The sequence below is a fragment of the Notolepis coatsorum genome, assembly GCF_963971535.1.
Source record: "Notolepis coatsorum genome assembly, chromosome: 6".
Lineage (NCBI taxonomy): Eukaryota > Metazoa > Chordata > Actinopteri > Aulopiformes > Paralepididae > Notolepis > Notolepis coatsorum.
The window spans coordinates 7,446,017-7,467,212 of NC_140170.1; the positions used below are offsets into that span (position 1 = coordinate 7,446,017).

General features: G+C 41.5%; 1 protein-coding gene across 1 annotated transcript in view; it reads right to left on the minus strand.

Moving 5' to 3' along the window:
• Positions 1 to 15,572, minus strand: part of LOC311230765 (tubulin polyglutamylase complex subunit 2-like) — a gene marked incomplete at both ends in the record, with an annotated part of 67,154 nt that extends 51,582 nt beyond the window's left edge. Inside the window, one exon of the mRNA XM_084317124.1 lies at positions 15,468 to 15,572. Within this exon, the coding sequence (XP_084173250.1) occupies positions 15,468 to 15,572 (105 nt within the window). The remainder of the gene's footprint in view (positions 1 to 15,467) is intronic.
• Positions 15,573 to 21,196: the final 5,624 nt, after the last annotated feature.

Here is a 21,196-nt window from a genome sequence, read left to right on the forward strand (position 1 = left end):
GAGTGAGTGAGACATTAAGAGTGAGACAGTAAGAGTGAGACATTAAGAGTGAGACAGTAAGAGTGATATATTAAGAGTGAGAGATTAAGAGTGAGTGAGACAGTAAGAGTGAGACATTAAGAGTGAGAGATTAAGAGTGAGTGAGACAGTAAGAGTGAGACATTAAGAGTGAGACATTAAGAGTGAGACATTAAGAGTGAGAGATTAAGAGTGAGTGAGACATTAAGAGTGAGAGATTAAGAGTGAGAGATTAAGAGTGAGAGATTAAGAGTGAGTGAGACATTAAGAGTGAGACATTAAGAGTGAGAGATTAAGAGTGAGACATTAAGAGTGAGAGATTAAGAGTGAGTGAGACAGTAAGAGTGAGACATTAAGAGTGAGACAGTAAGAGTGAGATATTAAGAGTGAGAGATTAGGAGTGAGAGATTAAGAGTGAGTGAGACATTAAGAGTGAGACAGTAAGAGTGAGACATTAAGAGTGAGACATTAAGAGTGAGTGAGACATTAAGAGTGAGACATTAAGAGTGAGAGATTAAGAGTGAGACATTAAGAGTGAGTGAGACAGTAAGAGTGAGACATTAAGAGTGAGATATTAAGAGTGAGACATTAAGAGTGAGAGATTAAGAGTGAGAGATTAAGAGTGAGTGATACAGTAAGAGTGAGACATTAAGAGTGAGACATTAATAGTGAGACATTAAGAGTGAGAGATTAAGAGTGAGTGAGACAGTAAGAGTGAGACATCAAGAGTGAGACAGTAAGAGTGAGACATTAAGAGTGAGACAGTAAGAGTGATATATTAAGAGTGAGATATTAAGAGTGAGTGAGACAGTAAGAGTGAGACATTAAGAGTGAGACAGTAAGAGTGAGACATTAAGAGTGAGAGATTAAGAGTGAGTGAGACATTAAGAGTGAGACAGTAAGAGTGAGACATTAAGAGTGAGACAGTAAGAGTGATATATTAAGAGTGAGAGATTAAGAGTGAGTGAGACAGTAAGAGTGAGACATTAAGAGTGAGAGATTAAGAGTGAGTGAGACAGTAAGAGTGAGACATTAAGAGTGAGACATTAAGAGTGAGACATTAAGAGTGAGAGATTAAGAGTGAGTGAGACATTAAGAGTGAGAGATTAAGAGTGAGAGATTAAGAGTGAGAGATTAAGAGTGAGTGAGACATTAAGAGTGAGACATTAAGAGTGAGAGATTAAGAGTGAGACATTAAGAGTGAGAGATTAAGAGTGAGTGAGACATTAAGAGTGAGACATTAAGAGTGAGACATTAAGAGTGAGACATTAAGAGTGAGACATTAAGAGTGAGACATTAAGAGTGAGACATTAAGAGTGAGTGAGACATTAAGAGTGAGACATTAAGAGTGAGTGAGACATTAAGAGTGAGACATTAAGAGTGAGACATTAAGAGTGAGTGAGACATTAAGAGTGAGACATTAAGAGTGAGAGATTAAGAGTGAGACATTAAGAGTGAGAGATTAAGAGTGAGTGAGACAGTAAGAGTGAGACATTAAGAGTGAGAGATTAAGAGTGAGAGATTAAGAGTGAGAGATTAAGAGTGAGAGATTAAGAGTGAGTGAGACATTAAGAGTGAGACAGTAAGAGTGAGACATTAAGAGTGAGACATTAAGAGTGAGACAGTAAGAGTGAGACATTAAGAGTGAGACATTAAGAGTGAGTGAGACATTAAGAGTGAGACATTAAGAGTGAGAGATTAAGAGTGAGACATTAAGAGTGAGTGAGACAGTAAGAGTGAGACATTAAGAGTGAGACAGTAAGAGTGAGACATTAAGAGTGAGAGATTAAGAGTGAGTGAGACAGTAAGAGTGAGACATTAAGAGTGATACATTAAGAGTGAGACATTAAGAGTGAGAGATTAAGAGTGAGTAAGACATTAAGAGTGAGACATTAAGAGTGAGACATTAAGAGTGAGACATTAAGAGTGAGACATTAAGAGTGAGAGATTAAGAGTGAGAGATTAAGAGTGAGTGAGACAGTAAGAGTGAGACATTAAGAGTGAGACAGTAAGAGTGAGATATTAAGAGTGAGAGATTAAGAGTGAGAGATTAAGAGTGAGTGAGACATTAAGAGTGAGACAGTAAGAGTGAGACATTAAGAGTGAGACATTAAGAGTGAGTGAGACATTAAGAGTGAGACATTAAGAGTGAGAGATTAAGAGTGAGACATTAAGAGTGAGTGAGACAGTAAGAGTGAGACATTAAGAGTGAGATATTAAGAGTGAGACATTAAGAGTGAGAGATTAAGAGTGAGAGATTAAGAGTGAGTGATACAGTAAGAGTGAGACATTAAGAGTGAGACATTAATAGTGAGACATTAAGAGTGAGAGATTAAGAGTGAGTGAGACAGTAAGAGTGAGACATCAAGAGTGAGACAGTAAGAGTGAGACATTAAGAGTGAGACAGTAAGAGTGATATATTAAGAGTGAGATATTAAGAGTGAGTGAGACAGTAAGAGTGAGACATTAAGAGTGAGACAGTAAGAGTGAGACATTAAGAGTGATATATTAAGAGTGAGAGATTAAGAGTGAGTGAGACAGTAAGAGTGAGACATTAAGAGTGAGAGATTAAGAGTGAGTGAGACAGTAAGAGTGAGACATTAAGAGTGAGACATTAAGAGTGAGACATTAAGAGTGAGAGATTAAGAGTGAGTGAGACATTAAGAGTGAGAGATTAAGAGTGAGAGATTAAGAGTGAGAGATTAAGAGTGAGTGAGACATTAAGAGTGAGACATTAAGAGTGAGAGATTAAGAGTGAGACATTAAGAGTGAGAGATTAAGAGTGAGTGAGACAGTAAGAGTGAGACATTAAGAGTGAGACAGTAAGAGTGAGATATTAAGAGTGAGAGATTAGGAGTGAGAGATTAAGAGTGAGTGAGACATTAAGAGTGAGACAGTAAGAGTGAGACATTAAGAGTGAGACATTAAGAGTGAGTGAGACATTAAGAGTGAGACATTAAGAGTGAGCGATTAAGAGTGAGACATTAAGAGTGAGTGAGACAGTAAGAGTGAGACATTAAGAGTGAGATATTAAGAGTGAGACATTAAGAGTGAGAGATTAAGAGTGAGAGATTAAGAGTGAGTGATACAGTAAGAGTGAGACATTAAGAGTGAGACATTAATAGTGAGACATTAAGAGTGAGAGATTAAGAGTGAGTGAGACAGTAAGAGTGAGACATCAAGAGTGAGACAGTAAGAGTGAGACATTAAGAGTGAGACAGTAAGAGTGATATATTAAGAGTGAGATATTAAGAGTGAGTGAGACAGTAAGAGTGAGACATTAAGAGTGAGTGAGACAGTAAGAGTGAGATATTAAGAGTGAGACATTAAGAGTGGGAGATTAAGAGTGAGAGATTAAGAGTGAGAGATTAAGAGTGAGTGAGACATTAAGAGTGAGACATTAAGAGTGAGACAGTAAGAGTGAGACATTAAGAGTGAGAGATTAAGAGTGAGACATTAAGAGTGAGAGATTAAGAGTGAGTGAGACATTAAGAGTGAGACATTAAGAGTGAGAGATTAAGAGTGAGACATTGTGAGTGAGACATTAAGAGTGAGACATTAAGAGTGAGACATTAAGAGTGAGACATTAAGAGTGTGTGAGACAGTAAGAGTGAGACATTAAGAGTGAGACATTAAGAGTGAGACATTAAGAGTGAGTGAGACATTAAGAGTGAGACATTAAGAGTGAGTGAGACATTAAGAGTGAGACATTAAGAGTGAGACATTAAGAGTGAGTGAGACATTAAGAGTGAGACATTAAGAGTGAGAGATTAAGAGTGAGACATTAAGAGTGAGAGATTAAGAGTGAGTGAGACAGTAAGAGTGAGACATTAAGAGTGAGAGATTAAGAGTGAGAGATTAAGAGTGAGAGATTAAGAGTGAGAGATTAAGAGTGAGTGAGACATTAAGAGTGAGACAGTAAGAGTGAGACATTAAGAGTGAGACATTAAGAGTGAGACAGTAAGAGTGAGACATTAAGAGTGAGACATTAAGAGTGAGTGAGACATTAAGAGTGAGACATTAAGAGTGAGAGATTAAGAGTGAGACATTAAGAGTGAGTGAGACAGTAAGAGTGAGACATTAAGAGTGAGACAGTAAGAGTGATATATTAAGAGTGAGAGATTAAGAGTGAGTGAGACAGTAAGAGTGAGACATTAAGAGTGAGACAGTAAGAGTGAGACATTAAGAGTGAGAGATTAAGAGTGAGTGAGACAGTAAGAGTGAGACATTAAGAGTGATACATTAAGAGTGAGACATTAAGAGTGAGAGATTAAGAGTGAGTAAGACATTAAGAGTGAGACATTAAGAGTGAGACATTAAGAGTGAGACATTAAGAGTGAGAGATTAAGAGTGAGAGATTAAGAGTGAGTGAGACAGTAAGAGTGAGACATTAAGAGTGAGACAGTAAGAGTGAGATATTAAGAGTGAGAGATTAAGAGTGAGAGATTAAGAGTGAGTGAGACATTAAGAGTGAGACAGTAAGAGTGAGACATTAAGAGTGAGACATTAAGAGTGAGTGAGACATTAAGAGTGAGACATTAAGAGTGAGAGATTAAGAGTGAGACATTAAGAGTGAGTGAGACAGTAAGAGTGAGACATTAAGAGTGAGATATTAAGAGTGAGACATTAAGAGTGAGAGATTAAGAGTGAGAGATTAAGAGTGAGTGATACAGTAAGAGTGAGACATTAAGAGTGAGACATTAATAGTGAGACATTAAGAGTGAGAGATTAAGAGTGAGTGAGACAGTAAGAGTGAGACATCAAGAGTGAGACAGTAAGAGTGAGACATTAAGAGTGAGACAGTAAGAGTGATATATTAAGAGTGAGATATTAAGAGTGAGTGAGACAGTAAGAGTGAGACATTAAGAGTGAGACAGTAAGAGTGAGACATTAAGAGTGAGAGATTAAGAGTGAGTGAGACATTAAGAGTGAGACAGTAAGAGTGAGACATTAAGAGTGAGACAGTAAGAGTGATATATTAAGAGTGAGAGATTAAGAGTGAGTGAGACAGTAAGAGTGAGACATTAAGAGTGAGAGATTAAGAGTGAGTGAGACAGTAAGAGTGAGACATTAAGAGTGAGACATTAAGAGTGAGACATTAAGAGTGAGAGATTAAGAGTGAGTGAGACATTAAGAGTGAGAGATTAAGAGTGAGAGATTAAGAGTGAGAGATTAAGAGTGAGTGAGACATTAAGAGTGAGACATTAAGAGTGAGAGATTAAGAGTGAGACATTAAGAGTGAGAGATTAAGAGTGAGTGAGACAGTAAGAGTGAGACATTAAGAGTGAGACAGTAAGAGTGAGATATTAAGAGTGAGAGATTAAGAGTGAGAGATTAAGAGTGAGTGAGACATTAAGAGTGAGACAGTAAGAGTGAGACATTAAGAGTGAGACATTAAGAGTGAGTGAGACATTAAGAGTGAGACATTAAGAGTGAGAGATTAAGAGTGAGACATTAAGAGTGAGTGAGACAGTAAGAGTGAGACATTAAGAGTGAGACATTAAGAGTGAGACATTAAGAGTGAGTGAGACATTAAGAGTGAGACAGTAAGAGTGAGACATTAAGAGTGAGACATTAAGAGTGAGACAGTAAGAGTGAGACATTAAGAGTGAGACATTAAGAGTGAGTGAGACATTAAGAGTGAGACATTAAGAGTGAGAGATTAAGAGTGAGACATTAAGAGTGAGTGAGACAGTAAGAGTGAGACATTAAGAGTGAGACAGTAAGAGTGATATATTAAGAGTGAGAGATTAAGAGTGAGTGAGACAGTAAGAGTGAGACATTAAGAGTGAGACAGTAAGAGTGAGACATTAAGAGTGAGAGATTAAGAGTGAGTGAGACAGTAAGAGTGAGACATTAAGAGTGATACATTAAGAGTGAGACATTAAGAGTGAGAGATTAAGAGTGAGTAAGACATTAAGAGTGAGACATTAAGAGTGAGACATTAAGAGTGAGACATTAAGAGTGAGAGATTAAGAGTGAGAGATTAAGAGTGAGTGAGACAGTAAGAGTGAGACATTAAGAGTGAGACAGTAAGAGTGAGATATTAAGAGTGAGAGATTAAGAGTGAGAGATTAAGAGTGAGTGAGACATTAAGAGTGAGACAGTAAGAGTGAGACATTAAGAGTGAGACATTAAGAGTGAGTGAGACATTAAGAGTGAGACATTAAGAGTGAGAGATTAAGAGTGAGACATTAAGAGTGAGTGAGACAGTAAGAGTGAGACATTAAGAGTGAGATATTAAGAGTGAGACATTAAGAGTGAGAGATTAAGAGTGAGAGATTAAGAGTGAGTGATACAGTAAGAGTGAGACATTAAGAGTGAGACATTAATAGTGAGACATTAAGAGTGAGAGATTAAGAGTGAGTGAGACAGTAAGAGTGAGACATCAAGAGTGAGACAGTAAGAGTGAGACATTAAGAGTGAGACAGTAAGAGTGATATATTAAGAGTGAGATATTAAGAGTGAGTGAGACAGTAAGAGTGAGACATTAAGAGTGAGACAGTAAGAGTGAGACATTAAGAGTGAGAGATTAAGAGTGAGTGAGACATTAAGAGTGAGACAGTAAGAGTGAGACATTAAGAGTGAGACAGTAAGAGTGATATATTAAGAGTGAGAGATTAAGAGTGAGTGAGACAGTAAGAGTGAGACATTAAGAGTGAGAGATTAAGAGTGAGTGAGACAGTAAGAGTGAGACATTAAGAGTGAGACATTAAGAGTGAGACATTAAGAGTGAGAGATTAAGAGTGAGTGAGACATTAAGAGTGAGAGATTAAGAGTGAGAGATTAAGAGTGAGAGATTAAGAGTGAGTGAGACATTAAGAGTGAGACATTAAGAGTGAGAGATTAAGAGTGAGACATTAAGAGTGAGAGATTAAGAGTGAGTGAGACAGTAAGAGTGAGACATTAAGAGTGAGACAGTAAGAGTGAGATATTAAGAGTGAGAGATTAAGAGTGAGAGATTAAGAGTGAGTGAGACATTAAGAGTGAGACAGTAAGAGTGAGACATTAAGAGTGAGACATTAAGAGTGAGTGAGACATTAAGAGTGAGACATTAAGAGTGAGAGATTAAGAGTGAGACATTAAGAGTGAGTGAGACAGTAAGAGTGAGACATTGAGAGTGAGATATTAAGAGTGAGACATTAAGAGTGAGAGATTAAGAGTGAGAGATTAAGAGTGAGTGATACAGTAAGAGTGAGACATTAAGAGTGAGACATTAATAGTGAGACATTAAGAGTGAGAGATTAAGAGTGAGTGAGACAGTAAGAGTGAGACATCAAGAGTGAGACAGTAAGAGTGAGACATTAAGAGTGAGACAGTAAGAGTGATATATTAAGAGTGAGATATTAAGAGTGAGTGAGACAGTAAGAGTGAGACATTAAGAGTGAGACAGTAAGAGTGAGACATTAAGAGTGAGAGATTAAGAGTGAGTGAGACATTAAGAGTGAGACAGTAAGAGTGAGACATTAAGAGTGAGACAGTAAGAGTGATATATTAAGAGTGAGAGATTAAGAGTGAGTGAGACAGTAAGAGTGAGACATTAAGAGTGAGAGATTAAGAGTGAGTGAGACAGTAAGAGTGAGACATTAAGAGTGAGACATTAAGAGTGAGACATTAAGAGTGAGAGATTAAGAGTGAGTGAGACATTAAGAGTGAGAGATTAAGAGTGAGAGATTAAGAGTGAGAGATTAAGAGTGAGTGAGACATTAAGAGTGAGACATTAAGAGTGAGAGATTAAGAGTGAGACATTAAGAGTGAGAGATTAAGAGTGAGTGAGACATTAAGAGTGAGACATTAAGAGTGAGACATTAAGAGTGAGACATTAAGAGTGAGACATTAAGAGTGAGACATTAAGAGTGAGACATTAAGAGTGAGTGAGACATTAAGAGTGAGACATTAAGAGTGAGTGAGACATTAAGAGTGAGACATTAAGAGTGAGTGAGACATTAAGAGTGAGACATTAAGAGTGAGACATTAAGAGTGAGAGATTAAGAGTGAGACATTAAGAGTGAGAGATTAAGAGTGAGTGAGACAGTAAGAGTGAGACATTAAGAGTGAGAGATTAAGAGTGAGAGATTAAGAGTGAGAGATTAAGAGTGAGAGATTAAGAGTGAGTGAGACATTAAGAGTGAGACAGTAAGAGTGAGACATTAAGAGTGAGACATTAAGAGTGAGACAGTAAGAGTGAGACATTAAGAGTGAGTGAGACATTAAGAGTGAGACATTAAGAGTGAGAGATTAAGAGTGAGACATTAAGAGTGAGTGAGACAGTAAGAGTGAGACATTAAGAGTGAGACAGTAAGAGTGATATATTAAGAGTGAGAGATTAAGAGTGAGTGAGACAGTAAGAGTGAGACATTAAGAGTGAGACAGTAAGAGTGAGACATTAAGAGTGAGAGATTAAGAGTGAGTGAGACAGTAAGAGTGAGACATTAAGAGTGATACATTAAGAGTGAGACATTAAGAGTGAGAGATTAAGAGTGAGTAAGACATTAAGAGTGAGACATTAAGAGTGAGACATTAAGAGTGAGACATTAAGAGTGAGACATTAAGAGTGAGACATTAAGAGTGAGACATTAAGAGTGAGAGATTAAGAGTGAGAGATTAAGAGTGAGTGAGACATTAAGAGTGAGACAGTAAGAGTGAGACATTAAGAGTGAGACATTAAGAGTGAGTGAGACATTAAGAGTGAGACATTAAGAGTGAGAGATTAAGAGTGAGACATTAAGAGTGAGTGAGACAGTAAGAGTGAGACATTAAGAGTGAGATATTAAGAGTGAGACATTAAGAGTGAGAGATTAAGAGTGAGAGATTAAGAGTGAGTGATACAGTAAGAGTAAGACATTAAGAGTGAGACATTAATAGTGAGACATTAAGAGTGAGAGATTAAGAGTGAGTGAGACAGTAAGAGTGAGACATCAAGAGTGAGACAGTAAGAGTGAGACATTAAGAGTGAGACAGTAAGAGTGATATATTAAGAGTGAGATATTAAGAGTGAGTGAGACAGTAAGAGTGAGACATTAAGAGTGAGACAGTAAGAGTGAGACATCAAGAGTGAGACAGTAAGAGTGAGACATTAAGAGTGAGACAGTAAGAGTGATATATTAAGAGTGAGATATTAAGAGTGAGTGAGACAGTAAGAGTGAGACATTAAGAGTGAGACAGTAAGAGTGAGACATTAAGAGTGAGACAGTAAGAGTGATATATTAAGAGTGAGAGATTAAGAGTGAGTGAGACAGTAAGAGTGAGACATTAAGAGTGAGAGATTAAGAGTGAGACATTAAGAGTGAGTGAGACATTAAGAGTGAGACATTAAGAGTGAGAGATTAAGAGTGAGACATTAAGAGTGAGAGATTAAGAGTGAGTGAGACAGTAAGAGTGAGACATTAAGAGTGAGAGATTAAGAGTGAGAGATTAAGAGTGAGAGATTAAGAGTGAGTGAGACATTAAGAGTGAGACAGTAAGAGTGAGACAGTAAGAGTGAGACATTAAGAGTGAGACATTAAGAGTGCGTGAGACAGTAAGAGTGAGACATTAAGAGTGAGAGATTAAGAGTGAGACATTAAGAGTGAGTGAGACAGTAAGAGTGAGACATTAAGAGTGAGACAGTAAGAGTGATATATTAAGAGTGAGATATTAAGAGTGAGTGAGACAGTAAGAGTGAGACATTAAGAGTGAGACAGTAAGAGTGAGACATTAAGAGTGAGAGATTAAGAGTGAGTGAGACATTAAGAGTGAGACAGTAAGAGTGAGACATTAAGAGTGAGACAGTAAGAGTGATATATTAAGAGTGAGAGATTAAGAGTGAGTGAGACAGTAAGAGTGAGACATTAAGAGTGAGAGATTAAGAGTGAGTGAGACAGTAAGAGTGAGACATTAAGAGTGAGACATTAAGAGTGAGACATTAAGAGTGAGACATTAAGAGTGAGTGAGACATTAAGAGTGAGACATTAAGAGTGAGAGATTAAGAGTGAGACATTAAGAGTGAGAGATTAAGAGTGAGTGAGACAGTAAGAGTGAGACATTAAGAGTGAGACAGTAAGAGTGAGATATTAAGAGTGAGAGATTAAGAGTGAGCGATTAAGAGTGAGTGAGACATTAAGAGTGAGACAGTAAGAGTGAGACAGTAAGAGTGAGACATTAAGAGTGAGACATTAAGAGTGAGACATTAAGAGTGAGTGAGACAGTAAGAGTGAGACATTAAGAGTGAGACATTAAGGGTGAGACAGTAAGAGTGAGACATTAAGAGTGAGAGATTAAGAGTGAGTGAGACAGTAAGAGTGAGACATTAAGAGTGAGACAGTAAGAGTGAGACATTAAGAGTGAGAGATTAAGAGTGAGTGAGACATTAAGAGTGAGACAGTAAGAGTGATACATTAAGAGTGAGAGATTAAGAGTGAGTGAGACAGTAAGAGTGAGACATTAAGAGTGAGACAGTAAGAGTGAGACATTAAGAGTGAGTGAGACAGTAAGAGTGAGACATTAAGAGTGAGACATTAAGGGTGAGACAGTAAGAGTGAGACAGGGAGCAGTGAGACAGGCGAGCAGTGAGACAGGCGTGCAGTGAGACAGGGAGCAGTGAGACAGGCGAGCAGTGAGACAGGCGAGCAGTGAGACAGGCGAGCAGTGAGACAGGGAGCAGTGAGACAGGCGAGCAGTGAGACAGGTGTGCAGTGAGACAGGGAGCAGTGAGACAGGCGAGCAGTGAGACAGGCGAGCAGTGAGAGGTGTGCAGTGAGACAGGTGTGCAGTGAGACAGGGAGCAGTGAGACAGGCGAGCAGTGAGACAGGCGAGCAGTGAGACAGGCGAGCAGTGAGACAGGGAGCAGTGAGACAGGCGAGCAGTGAGACAGGGAGCAGTGATACAGGCGAGCAGTGAGACAGGCGAGCAGTGAGACAGGGAGCAGTGAGACAGGCGAGCAGTGAGACAGGCGAGCAGTGAGACAGGGAGCAGTGAGACAGGCAAGCAGTGAGACAGGGAGCAGTGAGACAGGGAGCAGTGAGACAGGCGATCAGTGAGACAGGTGTGCAGTGATACAGGTGTGCAGTGAGACAGGTGTGCAGTGAAAGGGTTAACCCGCTGTCACGTGGCACTGAAAGGGTTAACCGTCTGTAATTGGTAGTGAAAGGGTTAACCTTCTGTAGTGTGGTAGTGAAAGGGTTAACCCGCTGTCGTGTGGTAGTGAAAGGGTTAACAGGCTGTCACATGGCAGTGAAAGGGTTAACCTTCTGTGGTGTGGTAGTGAAAGGGTTAACCTGCTGTCGTGTGGTAGTGAAAGGGTTAACCCGCTGTCACGTGGCAGTGAAAGGGTTAACCCGCTGTCGTGTGGTAGTGAAAGGGTTAACAGGCTGTCACATGGCAGTGAAAGGGTTAACCTTCTGTAGTGTGGTAGTGAAAGGGTTAACCCGCTGTTGCGTGACAGTGAAAGGGTTAACCCGCTGTCACGTGGCAGTGAAAGGGTTAACCCGCTGTCGTGTGGTAGTGAAAGGGTTAACAGGCTGTCACATGGCAGTGAAAGGGTTAACCTTCTGTAGTGTGGTAGTGAAAGGGTTAACCCGCTGTTGCGTGACAGTGAAAGGGTTAACAGGCTGTCAGGTGGCAGTGAAAGGGTTAACCCGCTGTCGCGTGGCAGTGAAAGGGTTAACCCACTGTCACGTGGCAGTGAAAGGGTTAACCTTCTGTAGTGTGGTAGTGAAAGGGTTAACCCGCTGTTGCGTGACAGTGAAAGGGTTAACAGGCTGTCAGGTGGCAGTGAAAGGGTTAACCCGCTGTTGCGTGGCAGTGAAAGTGTTAACCCGCTGTCACGTGGCAGTGAAAGGGTTAACCCGCTGTCACGTGGCAGTGAAAGGGTTAACCCGCTGTCGTGTGGTAGTGAAAGGGTTAACAGGCTGTCACATGGCAGTGAAAGGGTTAACCTTCTGTAGTGTGGTAGTGAAAGGGTTAACCCGCTGTTGCGTGACAGTGAAAGGGTTAACAGGCTGTCAGGTGGCAGTGAAAGGGTTAACCCGCTGTCACGTGGCAGTGAAAGGGTTAACCTTCTGTAGTGTGGTAGTGAAAGGGTTAACCCGCTGTTGCGTGACAGTGAAAGGGTTAACCCGCTGTCACGTGGCAGTGAAAGGGTTAACCCGCTGTCACGTGGCAGTGAAAGGGTTAACCCGCTGTAGTGTGGCAGTGAAAGGGTTAACAGGTGGGAGCTCCAGTAGCTCACCACGTACCGCGAGTGCTATTTCAGCGCCGTGGACAACCGTGCTCGCACGGATCTGGGGCTGAGCGAGTTCGAATCCCGGACTGCAGCCGTGCCTTTCCCAGAGTGTCTTCCCCCCCATCTGAACCCTTTTAGCCTGCTTCTGTCGGTCGAACTTGACCAAGTATAAATGCGATAAACGTATAAAAGAGCCAGGGAAATGGCCAAAGTTTAAAAAAAAAGAAAGGGTTAACAGGCTGTCGCATGGCAGTGAAAGGGTTAACAGGCTGTCGCATGGCAGTGAAAGGGTTAACCCGCTGTAGTGTGGTAGTGAAAGGGTTAACATGCTGTCGTGTGGTAGTGAAAGGTTAACCTGCTGTCGTGTGGCAGTGAAAGGGTTAACAGGCTGTCGCATGGCGGTGAAAGGGTTAACCCGCTGTCACGTGGCAGTGAAAGGGTTAACCCGCTGTCGTGTGGTAGTGAAAGGGTTAACAGGCTGTCAGGTGGCAGTGAAAGGGTTAACCCGCTGTCGTGTGGCAGTGAAAGGGTTAACAGGCTGTCGCATGGCGGTGAAAGGGTTAACCCGCTGTCACGTGGCAGTGAAAGGGTTAACCCGCTGTCGTGTGGTAGTGAAAGGGTTAACAGGCTGTCACATGGCAGTGAAAGGGTTAACCTTCTGTAGTGTGGCAGTGAAAGTGTTAACCCGCTGTCACGTGGCAGTGAAAGGGTTAACATGCTGTCGTGTGGTAGTGAAAGGGTTAACCTTCTGTAGTGTGGTAGTGAAGTGTTAACCCGCTGTCACGTGGCAGTGAAAGGGTTAACATGCTGTCGTGTGGTAGTGAAAGGGTTAACCTTCTGTAGTGTGGTAGTGAAAGGGTTAACATGCTGTCGTGTGGTAGTGAAAGGGTTAACCTGCTGTCGTGTGGTAGTGAAAGGTTACCGGTTCGATTGCCGCTCCACCCGGGCAGCGTGTGTCCAAGTGTCCTTGAGCAAGACACTTAACCCCTAATTGCTCCTGATGAGCAGGTTGGCACCTTGCATGGTCGCCTCCGCCGTCGGTGTGTGAACGCCTGAGTGAATGGGTCAAATGTGAGGAACAAATTGTAAAGCGCTTTATAAATGCAGCCATTTACACGCACGCACACACACACACACACACACACACACACACACACACACACACACACACACACACACACACACACACACACACACACACACACACACACACACACACACACACACACACACACACACACACACACACACACACACACACACACACACACACACACACACACACACACACACACACACACACACACACACACACACACGTTTTTTCTTATTGTAAAGCGCTATATAAATGCAGCCATTTACACGCACGCACACACACACACACACACACACACACACACACACACACACACACACACACACACACACACACACACACACACACACACACACACACACACACACACACACACACACACACACACACACACACACACACACACACACACACACACACACACACACACACACACACACACACACACACACACACACACACACACACACACACACACACACACACACATGTTTTTTCTTATTGTAAAGCGCTATATAAATGCAGCCATTTACACACACGCACGCACGCACACACACACAGGATGTAAACAAGACGAAAGACTTTCTCTGGTCTGCATCCCAGCTCACAGCTCCGGGGTTGTCACCAGCTTGGCTGGCCGTCTGCACTAATACAATTGGCTGTATTAGAGGGTGGGAGAAGCTGGCGGGGTGGGTCCGGGTCGTTGTAAACAGCGACTCCTACAGTTCGGTCGGGGCGCCTGCTAAGCGCGGATAGGACTCGAGGGGGATAGTGTGATCCTCCCACACGCTACGCCCTCTCGATGAGAATCCGCGCTGCCAGGTGAAAAGAAGCGGTGATTGGCTGGACGTGTGTCGGAGGAAGCACGTGGTAGCCTCCACTCTCCCAGATGATCTGACTGTGGGGGGTAAGTGCGCAGCGACCAGGAAGGGACTGGGAATTGGCATACGACTAACATTGGGATAGGAGAATGCGCAGCGACCAGGAAGGGACTGGGAATTGGCATACGACTAACATTGGGATGGGAGAAAATCGGAGGAAAATGGAGGGGGAAAAAGACCAATATATAAATATATAAAAAAAAAAAAAAAAAAAAAAAAAAAAAAAAGAGTAAAAGGGCGGGAAAAAATTACGTAGCTTAACCACGTAACCACGCTTAACGCAGATTTTTTTTTTTTTTCCGCTCGTTGCCCCTTTAACCCATGACCAATGTACCAAAACAGACTTCCTTCCACCTTCTCAATTGCATATCCAGAGCAACAGCATTTATATATATATATATATATATATATATATATATATATATATAAGTAGCGTTTAAGTTAGTCATGGGTGTGTTGTAAGAGCTCTTATAATACATCCATGGTTACGGTATGAAATGTAAATCCACTCCCAGGGAAGAAGCCCACGCAGCACACATCCCAGAACAGAGCCTTGCCCTCCCTCCCTCCCTCCCTCCCTCCCTCCCTCCCTCCCTCGACGACAGCCTGTAGGGTGCATGCATGGTGGAGTGAGTGCCATCCCTTTGGGTTATAGAAGTCCTGTGCAGGGAACATGATCTCAGGTGCTGCCAATATGGGGATGATGTGGCTGCCGTCTAATTGCGCCAACGCATTGAGGTGCCACTCAAATTAACTTTAACTGTTGAACTGTTTTATATCCTGTAAAAATATGCTGTTGTAAATAGCTTTTAAAGAATAGGTTCACTATTTTTAAACCCAGACCATATTAAAATGCTGTTTCCCAAATATTTATATTCCTCACTGATATCTTTAGCATTGAGAAATGTACCACTGCAGCAATGGTTTAGGCCTTCAAACACCGTGATAATCTACTTTTCATACACCGTGATAATCTACTTTTCAAACACCGTGATAATCTACTTTTCAAACACCGTGACAATGAGGTGAAATAAACATTTTAAAGGTGTATTGTTCCCCAGTGTGTTTTTATCATAGACAGGGTGTGGTTATACTATTAATCTGGATTGTCTATGTTATTCTAATGTTAATCTTAAATCAAGGATGAAGACTATTGCATGACACATCATATCTTTTTGCTCACCGCTGGCTGGGGTCCCGTCCCTCGATCCTGCAGTAGGTGCAGCCCTTTTCTTCTTGTCGCCCCCCCCCAGTCCCCCGTGCACCCACCGCCAGCAGCACCGGTGATGATGATGATGTCCATCGTGTCTCTTCGACCTCCTTGACCGGAGGAGCTGAGCTGCCGTTCACCTCCGTCTGTCTGTCTGTGGCCATTGCTTTCTCCTGTATGGACAGACAATGTGTGAGATGACGCCAAACTGCCTGTGAAATCAGTACAGAAAACGTCGTCGTGTCATTATAAGATTCAATACCAACAACAGCACAATCTAAATTCATTTCAAAACTATTTCAAATTGACCAACGGTACCCATCATCATCAGCATGTTTAAGCCCCTTCAAGTAATTATAGGTTTGTTGTCACAGTGTTGTTGACGAGGGGCTCGACAGACACCACGTGGTGCAGCAGGGAACACGGTTCAAAAGTAGCAGCAGCACGGAGACCTTTTTACCTGCTGCTGGCGAGGAGCCAGGTGAGAGACGCCTCAGAAGAGATTAAATGATGTCTCTCGGCAGCAGCATAGTTACATAGTTGATCTCAAGTAAAGCAGCCCAAACAGTGGGTGAAACGCTCAGCAGTTGAGATCATTATTATTATTATAGTAACGAGCTGAATAAACGCACATGTCTCTCTCTCTCTCTCTCTCTCTCTCTCTTCTCCTCTCTCCCCACCTCTCTCCTCTCATCCTTCTTCTCCTCTCTCTCTCTCTTCTCTCTCTCTCTCTCTCTCTCCTCTCTCTCTCTCTCTCTCTCTCTCTCTCTCTCTCTCTCTCGACAGGTGGCTGGCAGACACCACGCAGCCCAACAGATCTGATGATGTGCACTCAGTAGATGTGAATACAAGCAGTTTACTGTAACTAAACACGGAGATGATGTCAAATAACAAACTCAGCAGCAGCAGCAGCAGCAGCGACACCGACGGCTTCTCCTCCTCGGTTACAGCTGTTCAATGGAATGAGTCGAGTCCAGTTGCGTCTCAAACGCTGCCCGTGTTGTTGTTGGAAAACACCGGTAAACAAACCACACCTCCTCCCTCCTGCCGGACGTAGTGAGACACACGTGTGTATATACCATACAGGCACCGGCCACAGGGCGGCGCTGTAGACCAGCCTGTAACATCTGATTGATTGATTGATTGATTGATTGATTGATTGATTGAAAAACTTTATTAACAGATTGCAGAATGGGTACAATACAGTACATCTCAATACACACAATTGTTAATGGGATGCAGGACCATAGAAAGACTGGTCAAGACTGGTCTCTCTCTCTCTCTCTCTCTCTCTCTCTCTCTCTCTCTCTGTAAACTGACCTGAAGTCAGCAGGCCTCTCTCTCTCTCTCTCTCTCTCTCTCTCTCTCTCTCTCTCTCTCTCCTCTCTCTCTCTCTCTCTCTCTCTTCTCTCTCTCTCTCTCTCTCTCTCTCTCTCTCTCTCTCTCTCTCTCTCTCTCTCTCTCTCTCTCTCTTCTCTCTCCTTACACACACACACACAAAGGGAGGCACATGTGATTGGTGGAGGCGGGACTATTACAAAAAAACAAAAAAATCCATCAAAATCAGTGTTGTTGCTAATCATTGACACATGCCTGTAATAATCCCTCCCAGAAAAATCTACTTTGCATTTGATATATTGGAAAATATTTTACTTTTTATGTGTTTTCATTTGTTTACAATAATTTGTGATGCCATCACACACACTGGCATTTAAATGGTTAAAATTTATTGAATATGCGGTGGTTATGATCAGGACTGAATAAAAGATTTATGAAAGAAAAAGTGGTAAATTATTTCAACATATAATATTTGTATGGTGTTTTTGAAGAGGACAATAGTCCCCTAATAGAGCATGATATTACTGTACAGTAGAGCAGGTTAAACACTATAGAGCATGATATTACTGTACAGTAGAGCAGGTTAAACACTACAGAGCCATCAGACTCATGAACAATACTTAGTCATTCAGAGTTTATTGTATATATTTATGTATTTAGTATTTTAAGTACTTTACGTTGATTTTATTCCACTGTTGCACTTTTTATATGAACCACTCTCAGCACTGTCACCTTTTTCATACATCATTGTTATGCTGGTTTCTATTGTGTTTCTGTGTACTGTATTGTTCTATTGTGTTTCTGTGTACTGTATTGTTCTATTGTGTGTTTTATTGACAGGTAGGTCGGGGGGGGGGGGGGGGGGGCGAGGCCCAAGAATCATGCTCTTTTTTATTTGAGAAATATGACAAAGATGCAACAATAAAGCTATCAGTAAGCTAATAAGTAAATGCTGAAACCTACTCCCCAGCGTACCCAAAGTAGGCTTACACGTTTATTTGAACGCTTGTACAAACTGTGTGGAGTGTGGCCCCGTTGATTTTGCATTCGTTTTGTGGCATTTTTTTTTTTTAGCATTAGCATATTAGCATTACTGTCATCATCCGCAATTATTTGCAGACATTTGTCGACGTATAGAATTATGTTTGTATCCAAGATATCACAGCCTAAAATGTATTTGTTTCCTTCAAAGAATTTCCTGAGACATCCAAGAGAAAATCACCAACTTTGTCAAAAGTATCTGGAATATGATTGTCATGTATTTTCAGTAACTGTAAAGAATTAAAGTGATCTGTGTTTTTTTTCTTTTTCTGTTACTGTAATCTAGTTACATTTATTCCATTACTCCGACCTCAACCCTGACTGGAGATTAGTCAGTCTTCTCCGGGATGCTCAAGAGTGTACAGAGAGCTCCATCTAGTGGTCAGTCAATGTTCCTGGTGGGGGAGCCCTAGACCCCCCGCTTAAAAAGTGGCCTGACTGGGGCTATATTTCGCACTATATTTCCTGGCCTGAATGATTTCCCCAGTCCGGCCCTCCTGCCCTTGGGGAAATTCAGGTGTCAAAGCAGCATGGGGGGGGGGGGTACAGAGCTTCACAGTCCAGTATCTATATACACTAGATACTAGGGGTGTAACGGTACACAAAAACCACGGTTCGGTACATACCTTGGTTTTGAAGTCGAGGTTCGGTACCGGTTTTCGGTACAGTGGGGGAAAGTTTGGCTTTCCATGTTCCACTCAGGGGTGATGTAGTGTGCAGTAACTAATTGTACTTGTAGGGCTGTCAACGAATATTCTATATTGAAATTAATAATTGTCTTGAAAAATAAATAAAAATTATATTAGATTGTGAAAAAAACAGCCCCCGGTGGGCGGTCGTTAGTGGTTAACATACCGTTGTATTAGTTCGGTACACTACACAGCTGTTCGGTACGGTACGGTACACACTGAAACTGTTCGGTTCGGTACGGATACGTGTACCTTTACACCCCTAATAGATACAATATAAAATATAAATACAAATACAATATAAAAAGTACAGAATACAAGATAGTCCAGTGAGTGCAGGTGGATATGAGTTCTCACGTCCCGAGTTCTGACACAGTGATAGTTCTCCTGGCAGCAGAGCCGGCCGTCCGAGCCCTTGGTTGTAGAGCCTGATGGCTGCCGGTATAAAGGACGGTTTGTGGTGTGTCGGGGGGGATGAGTCTTTGGCTGAACGTGCTCTTCATTCTGGCTAGCTCCTCATAGAGGGGTTCTCCAGGATGGCTTCTAGCTTTTTCCTCATCCTCCTCTCAGCCACCACCTCTAGATTATCCAGCTCACCACCCACTACTGAGCTAGCCTTCTTCACCAGCTTGTTCGGCTTGCTGGAGTCCCTCGAGTTGATGTTGCCCCCCCCCCCCCAGCACACCACAGCAAAAAAGAGGACGCTGGCTACAACCGACTGGTAGAAAGATAGCAGCAGTCGGCTGCACACGTCAAACGACCTGAGTCTCCTCAGGAAGAACAGCCTGCTCTGTCCCTTCCTGTAGAGGGCCTCAGTGTTGTCCGACCAGTCCAGTTTTTCGTTCAGGTGAACTCCAAGGAACGTGTAGGACTCCACCATCTCTACCTCCTCCCCTCCGAGGATTATGGGAGAAGGGGGACCCTTCCTGCCTCTCCGGTAGTCCACCACCAGCTCCTTTGTCTTGCTGACGTTGAGTTGGAGGTGGTTGCTGTCGGACCACCCTACGAAGCTCTCCACCAGAGCCCTGTACTCAGCCTCATGACTCAAGGCTTACTAAGGGTTAGGTGTGACTTAACTAAAGGGTTAGGTGTGACTTAACTAAGGGTTAGGTCTGTAATTAAACATAAACATTCAGATGCTGTGAGGAGCTGTGAGGATAATGGACACATCATTAGAACAGAACACGTCCACACAGCAGATGCTGGTGAAGCCTCAGACACAGGTCATATGGCCGCTGCAGACCAGTAGGAGCACAATGGAGTGACTGCTAAATAAGATACGATAAGATATTTTATTTTTATTTTTTTTTACCCCCTTGGGGAAATCCAGACAGCATAGCAGGAGGGGGGGGGGGGGGTACAGGTAGCAGAAGACATGGTACAGGTCATATAATTATAGTACAGTGTAGAAGTAAATATACAAATAGAATAAAAATAGGCAGTGTAAACAATATAACAATTAACTCTGGACATGTGCATAAGGGCAAGTAGGCGGTGTAAAAAGGTCAAGGTGCAAGAGGAGGGTATGTATGCCCTCTCAGTTATATTTGCCCTATAGAATAAATATATACAATATATATACAGTATATAATCTAATAACTACTATCTAATCTAATATATATATAATCTAATACGCTAAATGCTAAGAATGCTAAATGTATGCTCTGATGAACGAAGTATACAGTATACACATAAGGTACAGTATGCTAATCTATCTAAGTAAATGCTGAGCACAAAACATTTGATGATCCGCTTGCCTTCATTCTGACTATACAACGCGCCACTGTGCTATACATATATATACATACATGTATTACTGTACATTTTACTGTATATTACTGTATATTTTGGCTGTATATTTTAGAATGTATATACATATTTTAGAATCTATATACATATTTTAGAATGTATATCCCTGACTGTATTTGTATTCTTATTTGTGATTCAACATTGCCTACATAACTGCAGGTATAACAGGAAAAAGTTTAAACAAAAACAAAACATGCAACTGTAGAAAAGCTTCAAATCACAGCAAACATTATTTAAAGAAGAGTGCTTCATATTAGTGTGTGAACTCTGTGGAAAGGTGATGGGCAAATCCTTTTCTTTTAAAACTCTTGAACTAAAAAAAACAAACATCTGGAGTTTACTATTCAATGAGCAGAAATAAGAAAAAAGTTAAATTGTAATTCGTTTAATTACAGCAACCAACACTGTCTATAGCTAATGTCACTGTTCATAACAACTGCAGGGGGTGCATTTGTATATAACTCGCCCATTTATACAGTCAACAGCTGCAACAAGAATTCTGATTGTATTAAGTCAATAAATAGGAAAATGACCCAACTTCTCGATTTCTCCTTTTTTTTTGTGTGTCTTTGCTTCACGGAGCATTCTCCAGATACTAGTTTCCTCGCTGTACATTCAGTAGAAAGTTGAACGAGTGGAGGCGGACATGGCCGGCGGTTAGCCTTCGGGAGAGGTGTTAGTTGGACAATGCCTAGGCTCTTCGGAGTTGGATATTTTCAATGTTTTAGCAAATTTTGATTTAAATTGTATAATTCCCATTTTAAAATGTTTTACCATGTTATGTTTGGTATCCTTTTTTTCAGCACAGTCTCACATATATGACCTGACAGTTAGTTTTCATACTGTATAATACTGTATACTGTATACTGCATCATGTACAACACAAAACACAAAATCGGATTGAGAAAATG